General features: G+C 35.6%; 1 protein-coding gene across 2 annotated transcripts; it reads left to right on the top strand.

Moving 5' to 3' along the window:
- The first annotated feature begins 5,884 nt into the window (after positions 1 to 5,884).
- On the top strand, positions 5,885 to 10,646 carry LOC136227784 (uncharacterized). Of its 2 annotated transcripts, none has more exons than XM_066016536.1 (5): positions 5,885 to 6,074; positions 6,918 to 7,099; positions 7,683 to 8,538; positions 10,133 to 10,275; positions 10,368 to 10,646. In XM_066016536.1, exons 2-5 carry the CDS (start codon positions 6,939 to 6,941, stop codon positions 10,471 to 10,473), a joined length of 1,266 nt encoding a protein of 421 aa, XP_065872608.1. In that variant the 5' UTR covers positions 5,885 to 6,074; positions 6,918 to 6,938; the 3' UTR covers positions 10,474 to 10,646. The 2 variants fall into 2 exon arrangements, with proteins under 2 accessions (XP_065872608.1, XP_065872607.1); XM_066016535.1 differs by having other exon boundaries at positions 5,886 to 6,074; positions 6,933 to 7,099.
- Positions 10,647 to 11,576: the final 930 nt, after the last annotated feature.

Here is an 11,576-nt window from a genome sequence, read left to right as displayed (position 1 = left end):
ACCTTGCATTCATTTCTGAGATGTCTTCATTCTCATTCATCTCAAACAGCTCGTAGAGTCTCATATGTTGATTGACTTTAGACTCCTTAACTTTGCTTGTGCCTTCATAGGTTACTTCAAGCTTCTTTCCAAATCTCCTGTGCTGACTCGCAACCTGAAATCTTATTGTATTCTGCAGCATCTAACGCACAGTAAAGCATGTTTATAGCCGAAGCATTATTTTGTAATTTTCTGAGGTCATCCTCTGTCCACTCAGCCTCACTTTTAACAATTTTCTCATCGTTAACAGTTTTGTATGGCACATGTGGACCTTGAACAATTGCAAGCCATGCACTCATGTTTGTGGCTTGAATAAAGTTTTTCATCCTATTCTTCCAGAATGTATAATTTGACCCAAAGAATAGGGGAGGTCTAGTGATTGATAGTCCCTCAGGGAGTATCTGTGTTGTTTGGTTTCCTGGAAGGAACCGAGTGCTATTCTCACCCATTTTTAGGGATCAGCTCAAGATTGTCAAATCTTTGAGTAATGAGCTTAGGCTCTGATACCACTTGTTGGTCCCTGGTAATTAGTTCCAAGGGGGGGGGGGGTTAGGAACTAATATAACTTTTTCGCGTTTTAATTAAGCTGACTGGAAGTTATTTTGAGAGTTTATTAACTCAGCTTTTGGTCAGCTTGGTGAGATATATTTCAAGACAGCTTTAGTCAGATGTTGACTAAAGTTGTTTTCTTGTGAGTCAAGAATTGACACTCTTGGAGGTCAGCTTCTAACTCAGCACCACTTATTTACTCAAGGTCAGCTTAGGCAATTTATATGCTGAGTAAATATAGCAAACAACACATACAATATAAGAGAGAGTTCAGAGATTACTCAGTATCACTTATCCTGGTTCGGCCTCTCTGCCTACGTCCAGTCCCCAGAGTCCTCCGGGCTTTTTGAATCCAATACTGAGCTCTTTAACGGTAGAGCACAAACCAATTACAAGGCAGTTGAATATGCAAGAGTACCTTCCTCTATTCGTCTACTCAACTCCTACTAAGTGCTACAACCCAGCACCTAGATTTCTCTACCACTGAATGCTTACAACCAGGCACTCAGCTTAACACTCTCAATATTCCTATTGATCACGAAACTTGTTCTTTTTATACTAAAGAACACTTTAGATGATTACACAACAATCAATCTAGCATTTACACAGAGAATAGAAAAATTGGTGTAAGATCTTTTTGTATTTGAGTGCTTTCAAGATTTTCTCTTGATGTTTCAGTCATAATCCAAAGTTCTTCATTGTCCTTTTATAGAAGGAGATTGTAGATTTGGATCGTTTGAATTGTTGTTACCGTTAACACCAAAACGGCTCTTTTGGGGAACAATTTCTGGTCAGCTTCAGACTGCTCCGCCATTCCCTTTCTCTGTTTTCTTCAGTCGTCAGGTTTGTCTTCTTGCGTCTGGCTTGTCTTTTTGTGCCAGTTGTCTTTTACCAATAATCCAATGACCCATGTCTCTTGGAATTGGTATTTTGTGTGTCTTCGAGGTTCCAATTATTGGTGCAGAAGATTGGCAGACTTTGTCCTTTAGTGAACAGATCCTTCATGCTGTCCTGACTGTCACTCAGCTTTATTTGTTATCTTTGGATGTTCAACTTCTGAGCTGAGTTCCTTCTTGGTCAGCTCTGTTCTGTTTAACCGCTTCTGAAGAAATCTTTAACTTTAGTCAGCTTCGTTTTGCTTCTGAGTTCTACTTCACTCCGCTTACATTGAGTTTCCGTTTTGCTCAACTTTGCTTGTGCTGTCTTTTGTCCTGTCTTTACTTTATATATATATTCTTGCACTCAATATTGAACAAACACATTAGTACAATTAAATCAAAGCATTTAAATTTAATTGCCTCTTAATCATGGATGATTTTGTCAAATCAAAATCTTGTGGAAAGGTGTTTCAACAAATACCTTAGGTTGGTTTGGTGACAATTATAAAATACTCCTAAACTATAGGTGATCAGTTTTTATGCGTTTCAAACCCTTATGGGATGATACAGATGGCGTTAAGTTACAACATGTGATAAACAATATTTCAGAATATATACGAGTAACAATTTACTCTTGTAAAGATGATTATATGTAAACCGACCAACTCTGGAAGTACTTAGGTCGTGGTTCCCTCTTAAGGCGACTCTAATTCTTAAGTTCAGAAAATAGGGCCCGTAAGTTCCGTGGCTCATCAATTCCTATGGTTTCTGGGTTGTTAATTTCGGTAAGCCAACACCTATGTGAATCCTAATGGATTTCGGAGTTTGTATCAACCAACACAATAATCAATTATGAGAATCAAAACAAGGAATAAATATTAACAAGTATAGTGAAACGGAAAGCCGTAATCATATATTATTACTATGAAAAAAGTAAATGTGGAATACAACCGAATCTAGTACATATGAAGAGTACAAACTAGTTAACAAGAAAAAAGGGAAGAAGAGTCAGCCCTTAGAACTAGCAAACTGGCTCAAGACCGCTGCTTCAGATTCGGAGGTGGAACTCTCGAGCTTGGGGAATATGGATGGAATGTAACTTCATCAAAGTAACGGGAGATTTACAACAAGCTTTCAAGGTGTAAGAATTCATTACAAAAAAACTGAATATCTAATTGAGTGCCAAACACTCCTATTTATACATAAATCAAGCTCGGAAACATCATAATTACATTTCTTTTTGGTCGTTCACACACTAAATTGTTGAAAAATTGTCCCACACAGCATGTGGGCTTACTTCTGCCCTAATTCTTTCGAAATTCGACGATCAAAGAGTTGTTCTAGGCTCTCTGCACGCTGTGTGGGACAGTCACACGGCATGTGGGATGCCTGCTAACCTATGAACATATAGGAAAAGTTTCCGTTTGACTGTCGTTCTTCCCCCTTCCCCCCCCACACCCCACATGTCGTGTGGAACTCTAGAAAGGTATTTTCTTCCTTTCACATGGCGTGTGATGTGCCACTTCTGTGCTTTTTGTCTGTCCTATGCATCCTGTATGCGTTGCTTGAGCCTATAAAATACAACCATTGAACTCGAGATTACTTGATTTATTTATTTGCTTTATTTATAATGAAACGATATTCAAAATGATTAAAACTAACTGAAACTACACATTTTATTACATCTCGTTGATTTATTGAAATATTTGAAAAACTGTAACGTCATTATTAACTCAAGAATAAATCATAATTCACCCTAAAAGATAGGGATAAAACGTCCCTATCAACCTCCTTAGAATTAATGCTTTACTTGTCCTCAAGTAAATATAGTCAAAAGAAGAAGGATTGAGACGTTGAGAAACAAACCATTTCTCGATTTAACTGAGTGTGTGATTCCGAAACTAAGATTTTATGAGGAGAGTTTAATGAGCACCCGTATGAACGAAAGGATTACCAAATTCCCGTTTTGAAATTTCATTGTTTAAACTTAATAGGCAATATCAACAGAAATTGATTATTTACGGAAAACTCGATTGCACCTCACTAAGGTATTTCACTCAATCACACAAATTTTGAGTGGTTGGGTGTTTATACTCTCTTATTTATACTTACCCAAAGTCACATTGAGTTTGCATGTTTATCCGAGTCTTTCTGTCTTTGTTACAGTTAAAACAATATTAAAAATGGCATCAGATTGGGATTATAATAGGGTTGAGGCTTTAAAACGGGTTAGAAGTTAATTTGTGAGACTCAAATTTAAACACCAATTATGATTTGAATCACGATTTCTTTAGTTTGTCTAGCAATTTAGGCGGATAATGAATTGAAAGTGCTCGAAAGAGCTTGAAAATGCTTGACACTCTTTTTTATAAATTTGTTTTATTTTTCGAGAGTGGCACAAAAACTATTTCAATAGCAGTTTTGTACTTCTTGCTTGAAAACCCTACACATGGTTTTCCTAGTATTTTTCTTATTTAATGACATAATATAATCATCAGGTTGATGAGAACTTACCGAGGTTTGGAGGTCAGGTTTAAGGCCAACTATGAAGCTGTTTCCGTGGAAGGTATTTGTAATAGTAAGATATTTGACTTCCAACGAAGTTTGAGCTCCTCAAATTGATCCTGATAAGCATCAACTGTGGTGGTCTGCCTGATTTGGGTAAGTTGTTCTATAACATCCTAGATTATAGTATCAGGAAATCGTTTGGTGATTACTCAAGAAAACCAGACCGTTGAACTCTAAAATTTTCAAATCTCTAGTTGGGAAATCATTTTTCAACTCTACTTGCATATATATAGACCTGTGAGATGCACTCACCAGTCTGCACTGACTTCAAAAATTTGAAAGTATTTACAGCATTTGCTAACCCATAGCTCCACTCCAGTTCCATCAAAAGAGGGTAGTTCATACCGAGGAAGCATTTTGTTGAGTATCACAATGTTCCTGGAGCTAGAAGGTTCTCTAGTGAGCATTCCAATAGGAGTGGGTTTAAGTATGCCTTCAGATGATGAAAATGATTGTTTCTTATTGAAAGGTTGATGATGCTTAAGATTGGAAGTGTTTTTGAGTGGGGAAGAAGATGTGTCAGATTAGGGATGGAGTAACCGTTTTGTGGACTAATTCTTCTAAAGCATGATGAAAGGTGACACTGGATTGATGTGAGGTGTGTTGCTCCTTCTAGAGAAGATTTTGTTCCTACAACATAACGTTTAAACGTTCTTGTCGATTTCGTTGTTCATCCAGGAATTGAGAACATAGACCATCCATTTGAGTGGCGGTAGCTTCTATGTGTTCGCTCAACTTAGCGCTTAAAGCCTTCATTTGCTCATCAAGGGCTTCTTTGAATACTCTATGTGCTTTTTGTGCTTTTTTGTTTCGTGTGTTTACCATAGACAACAAAGAGGACTAATGTCTCTGTTACCACTGCCAAACCTCATGTTCTAAACAGGACAATTTAGAATTTAAGAAGAAGAGAGTAGAAGAAATGAGAGAAATAGAAGAAAAAAGGTAAGAATTCCGTAGATAATTTCCATAGATGATTTGCTTATACAAGCATGACCTTAATATAACATCTAGTACAATCGAGGTACAACTGAGGTCAGAAACGTTACAAAGAAATAACTGGATATATGTCAGCTGGCATAACTAACTTACCATAGTCTAAAACAAATTAGCAGCTACTAAGAGAAAGCATAAAGTAATAGTGTAATAATGCATAAAATAATAATAATAATAAGAATAAGAAATAATTAAGCTAATTACTAATCTAAATAACAATTAACTCAATTAATTTTTTTTTCTGCGACTGTATGCGACACCTTATAAATAGAACGTGACGTCACAGTTAAATTACGTATACACATATATTGCAAGTCTTACTCTAATTGTTCACATTTCTAAACTCCGCTAACTTAAGTATTAGAGTGGAGTTGCCGATGACCGTCCCACCTTTAATTTTTTTCTATTTTACCTCAGACATATAAAAGATTTCAGCCATCGTCAAAACACAATTACCTAGATTTAGTCGTATAAGATGCCAATTAAGAATTTAAAATATATGCAGCATGAAATTAAAATTTAAAAGCACATACTATGATACAAATAAAAGTTTTAAAAATTTAATATTATGTGACCTAAATTTATGGAATGTGGTCGGGCGGTAGAGAGACTCTTCCACCCTTAACCAAGAGTAAGTGTTCGAATATCATGCGAACAAGAATTAGTCTGACGTTTGAAAAAAAAAATGTGACCCAGAAATTTTCTCTATAATGCTGGTTGAAATAAAGTTTAAGATTAATAAAAAAAGATCCCATCATAAATAAAAAAGATTAATAAATAAAGATACAAAAGCCTAATATTAATATTATTAAATTATTAATTATAGACCCACAAACGAAACGAGAACCTCCCGCCATTGCACACTGGACGAATTGGAAATTTTCAGAATTTACACTTTTTTTACAGTTCACATATGATATGATATTTATTTACTACACAACTCTTGTCTCTTTCATAGTTAGGGTTTTAGTTTGAAACAAGAATTTCCAAAACCCATACCACAAACCTAATCCCTTCCTTTCTCTCTATACGCATTTGGCTTATCTGGTAACATCTCAATCTACTATTCCTTCTTTTTCCTTCAATTCCGCTTCCTCTAATCTCATTCTGCTTATTTCTATGCCTGTTATGTGTGTTTTGGCTTTTCGCTTCTATGTCTTCCTTTGCTTACAGTGTTTTTCCTTTTTTTGGAACTACTTCTTTACCAAATTTCTTAGTTTGTGTTGTTGTTTTCTCCCTTTTGTTTTGTGGGATCATCTGTGGTGAGAATTGCTGGCCCTTTTGGGTTAGAGTTGAACTTTTCTTGTTTGCTTTTGGTGAAAATGGTAGCGGAAGATGAAGAAACTGGCATTTGAAGTAGTTGGAATTTTCAATTTCACTTATCTCAACATCTTTATCTGAGAAGCCTATCATTTAAAGCTGTTACTGTTAATAATTGCAAAGGCCATTGTGCTTGTTGCAATCATTGACATTGGTTGAGATGATTTTTGTCTTCTTTGAGTGTAGAACTATGAACTTTTTTGAAAAGGGGCAAGGACCAAAGAGTAATTACCCTTAATCGTGCAAAACTGTGGATTGTTGAGAAATCCTAGCTCAATTTTACCTATTCCTAATGCATTATGTTGGAAAATGTGGTAATTATGGATAGAATTTGACTTGCCAGTAACTCTTTTGCTGGCATTTACTCGGAAAAGACTAAAATTGGGCTAGAGTTTCTACAATGGGGCCAAAGGCCGTTTTGTATGATAAGGGAGGGTAAAACTGATGTTCTCCAATCTGGAAATGATATTACAATTATGCATTGAGTTTCCTGTCTCATGATTTTGTGACATGCTCTGTATTTTAATCTATGATTCTAGCTTTACAATCTCTGATTTCTGCTGATTTTAGTTACTTAACATGTAGGTCTGCATGCTAAAAGTTGGTAGACGTTTCAGCGTCATGCATGCTGTGAAGGGTGGCTGGGCTGGTCAAACATTTGCCCTGGCGAAGCGTAATGAGTCTGGAGGGAGGAAACCTCGCCGTCTCTCAAAAGAGAAGAGGAAGGAAATGGTTGAATCCTTTATAAAAAAGTAATTTGCTTAATGGTTCCCCTTTTTGTGAAAATTTTCATGTAAATTAATTCTTTTTGGTCCAAATATGATCACTAAAATCGAATACATAACTTTATCTTACAAAAAGTTGAACACTATCTTCTACTGCACGCGGGAAGTTGCATGCATGAGTATATATGTGGCTGTGCGCACAAGTAGAGAAATATATTTGAAGAGAATTGCCACTAATCAGTAACTTATTTAGTGCATGTTGCAGGGAATTAGTATGTTTGTTGTTATTATTATTATTATCATGTCTTGGGCTCATTTTTCTTAATCGGAAAAGAGTACTAGAGGACTAGTAAGTTCTTAGATGGTGTACAAGATATAAACCTCTTACAAGCTGAAAACTTCTTAAGGATTATGCACCTTGTATAGTTTCATAACCTGTAGTTTTTTACCAGCATTAGTTATTCATCAAAGGTTACAAATTCAATATTTGGAGATTTTTGCTGATTTCTTGAAGCTTTTCTTGATAGCTTCTGTTTCTTTCCCTTTACCTAGTTATCAAAGTAGGCACATGCAACTTGGATATATATATGTTAAGCAAATTTGATTGTAGGTACCAGGGCTTAAACAATGGAAATTTCCCCTCTCTTAATCTCACACATAAAGAAGTTGGTGGGTCTTTCTACACAATAAGGGAGATTGTTCGAGATGTAATCCAAGAAAACAGAGTGCTGGGTCCAGCTAAGTCATTGCCAGAAGAGCAGGATACTGATCAATCATTTAAACAATTTCCATTGGGTACACTTTCCGTAGAACCTGAAACTTCTCTGTCCATGTCAGAAGATGGAAGTTCTATTGGATCCTATCATCATGAAGAGACAAATGAAGAAACATTTTTCATATCTGATAAGGTGTATGCTCAACCAGGCAAGAGTCATATCATTAATGGATCTCATATAGATTTTTCAGATAAAGAATATCATGACATTAAAGTTGCTAATGATCAAGTAAGCGAGCTACTCGAAAGAAAGAACATGGAAGAAGCGCCCTTATCTAGGACTAAAGTAACTGAAATAGCAGATGTGATTGTAGAAACATTTCCATTACCACCTACTACTCGGCCAACTGACAACTTGGATGGAAATTCTGGTGTAGCAAAGGATTTGAAGGGATCCTTGGTAGAAAAGGATGTTGAAAAGCCCATGGGACCAGGAAATGACATGTCGTTGTCAGATGGAAAAACGTTGTCTTGCAATTCCTCCTTAGCCGATGCTATAGAAATAGAATCCATATCTGGTGAACTAGACTCTGGATTAATGGACAGTAAAGCAGTAAGAGCTACAATTGATGCCCCATTAGGAAGCTCAAATCCTTCAGTCACAGAAAATGATGTACTGAATCATACTCAGGTTGACAGAGATGTTGAAGTGACGTCATCTCCTTATAAAAAGTCAATTGATGAAACTAAGGTGAGTTGCTTTCTTTTGAGTACATTTTGGTTAATGAAATCTTTTGGAGGACTGCCTTGCGAACGTATTTATTTGGTCGGATAAAGGGTCAATCTGAGGGCGAGCCTTGGCGCAACGGTAGAACGTTGTTGTCGTGTGACCGAAGGTCACGAGTTCGAGTCTTAGGAGCGGCCTCTTGCCAAAAAAAAAAAGGCAAGGGAAGGCTTGCCCACAGTACACCCTCGTGGTGACCCTTTTATAAAGGGTCAATCTGACCCCTACACTTTAGTTATCAATTTAATTCACAACTTGACATTTTTGGTAAAATTAATCCAAAAATGACACCAGTCAATATATAATTGGTGGCTTTTTTGATGTTTCAATTTTTAATGCTGCCAATTTGATAAATATCCCAGGTTGAAGGGTCAAATTGATACCTAAAGTTCACTTCAGTGCGAGTTGACCTTGCAAACCAAGTTGAAGGGCCAAATTGGCTCTTTATCCATATTTGATCTCATCATGTTTGTACTTTTTGGCTGTAATGTATAAACAACACAATTGGCTCTCTATGCATAATTAACTCTATATGTATCTTTCCTGTTAATTATTAGGAAACAACAAAATACTGAATGAAGAGAACTTTGTTACTTGAAACATATTTGTTTTTCTAGCCCATTCATTTCAATTTGGATAATGCTTTGTAGTAGTCAATGATACAAGGCTGTTAGCTTTTACTGAAAATATTTCTCTTTCATTAGTTTAACTAGTATTATTTGTGGATATAGAATGCATAATGTCGTTGCTGATATAGATGATCATTGTGATGGAATTTATAGTTTATAATGTAACATAATTAGAATGTATAACCAGAACTAACAGTTCGGGTCTTCAGGATGAAACTATTGAAATGTTTGAAAACATTTCTTGTATGTTTGGTTTTAAGCTAACGTGCCAACAATTTAAATGTTACTATTTGAGGCCTATACATTTGAAATGTTTTGTTTCAAATCGTGACAAAGTTTTCTTATTTATTAATTCTTGTTATAAACAATTGGCTTGGGATTGCCTGTACCCTGAACTTTAGTTACGTGCATGTACAGTTGAAAATTATGTCAAAATTAAGAACAATATTGGATGTCTGAGTATGAATTCCATTTTAAATCACAGAATCAGAATTGCTTGTAAGTTGTAATTATTGAACTTACAAGCCTCTTTTACCCAGTCTAAACATTTTTAACACATGATTTGCAAGATTAAATGAAAGATAAATATGAAAGTTTGAGGACAATAGATAAACAGAGATTTTATTTCACAAAATATCTTTTGCAATTATTTGGTTTATTTATTTTTTTCTGGTTCATAAAATGTTGAGCTTTCTATTATTGGATAATATTTTAAGCAATATTGATTAGCTGTTGTGGAATGCCACAATTACTTATACTAAGATTTAATTATACATGTTAGATCGGCTGAGGTTGAACCACTCTGGTTACTTGGATGAGTCCAATGTAGCTGTACAATTCTGAAAATAGAAAGCTTAGTCTATATTTACATTTGAAAATATTGAGGGTGGAAAAGAAATTTGGTAAACTATAGTATGTTTATTTATTTGCAGGTTGTTAATGCATCAGATGTTACTGAAACAAAAGGTATAAATGGCACTTATGCAAGTGCAAAGATTACTGAGCCAACAAGCCAGGAAGAAGTTATTATTGCAAATAAAGATGATGTTCAACCTACTTTGGACAGAATTAACCTGTAAGTACATGGATCAAACAAGTTCAACTTCATTAAAACATTTCTTAGGTATGCACGTTCATTGATTACTTGTTATATTGGTTTTTGGGCAGTGAATCATGGCAAGTGCAAACAAAAACTCCCAAAAAACCAGCAACTAACCCAGTGGTGGCTACTTTTAAATCAATTATAGATGCCTTTGTGAAATTTTGGTCTTAATGTGCGTCTTTCTTTCGTCCTAATGTATTTTATTTTTTCCCGACATCTGCTATCTGCCAGAGTGTTAGTATAAACATGTTAGGGTGTTAATGTTTGTAGATAGGTGCATTGAGATTAATGATATTGGAGTGTATTTCTTCCATTAATGGTATAATGGCCTTATTATAGTACCAGTTTTGATGTCCTTGCACCTACTTTGACAGGTAAGTGATTATCATAAAATCCTATAGCTACTACCATTGATGTTTTATGGATCTTGAGGCAATTTGAGTGCGTAGTTGTTTTATTACTCACCAATTCATATTATGTTGCAGTTGCTTTGAGATGTTTTAAAGACGCACTTTCTTTCTTAAGCTAAGCAACAGACGGAACACTTGTTATTATCAAATGGACTAGAAAGCTCAATGGGTCACACACAGGGATAGGGCATTTTGGTAAAATGATAACTGATATTTATGGGTCCATCTTGTAGAGAATGCAACGATCTGGGCCCGGTCTATGAAAGAGAAAACAATGTTTTGAATAGTCAAAATTTACCCTGTGAAGTTGATGTTAGAGATGTTTGTGTCCCATGCCAGATTCTATTTTTTATTGATAAACGACACAAAACAGAAAAACAAAAGCACGCAACAACCTCTTTCAGGTTAAATCAGATAGCAACATAAGGAGAAACCATCTCCATCAATCCAACTTGACCATCATAGGCGTTAGAAACAAGCTTATCAGGCACCTGATTTTGCTCCCTAAAAGAAATTCCATCAAATTGAAATTATAACACCTGCCTGCAGATACTAAGCACCAAATTTCGAGTTTCCATTAATACTATTAATAAACTCACTATTATTAGACTCAACTTTTAAGGGCCTCACACTATGCTTACAAGCTAGCTTTAAATAGGAAAGCATCCCCAAATCTCATCTTGCAAGCTAGGTTTAAATAGGAAAGGATCCCCCAAATCTCATCTTCAAACGGATCTCCTCTTCCTATATTATGAATGAGACCTATAACCCAATATCCATGGCAATCACGAATAACACCATTGGTCGAGATATTACTAGCCCCATCTCTAGAACCGTCCGTATTCATCTTAAACAAACTCATCC

This window comes from Euphorbia lathyris, chromosome 4, assembly GCF_963576675.1.
Source record: "Euphorbia lathyris chromosome 4, ddEupLath1.1, whole genome shotgun sequence".
In the NCBI taxonomy this organism is placed as follows: domain Eukaryota; kingdom Viridiplantae; phylum Streptophyta; class Magnoliopsida; order Malpighiales; family Euphorbiaceae; genus Euphorbia; species Euphorbia lathyris.
This window is presented reverse-complemented; position numbering and strand designations above follow the sequence as displayed.

What these genes read in the sequence shown, in the direction of transcription:
- LOC136227784 (XM_066016536.1), top strand. Translation starts at nt 6,939, where the DNA reads ATGCTAAAAGTTGGTAGACGTTTCAGCGTCATGCATGCTGTGAAGGGT. An exon ending in AGTCAATTGATGAAACTAAG is followed by an intron (nt 8,539 to 10,132) that starts GTGAGTTGCTTT and finishes ATTTATTTGCAG; the next exon opens with GTTGTTAATGCATCAGATGT. An exon ending in ACTTTGGACAGAATTAACCT is followed by an intron (nt 10,276 to 10,367) that starts GTAAGTACATGG and finishes GTTTTTGGGCAG; the next exon opens with TGAATCATGGCAAGTGCAAA.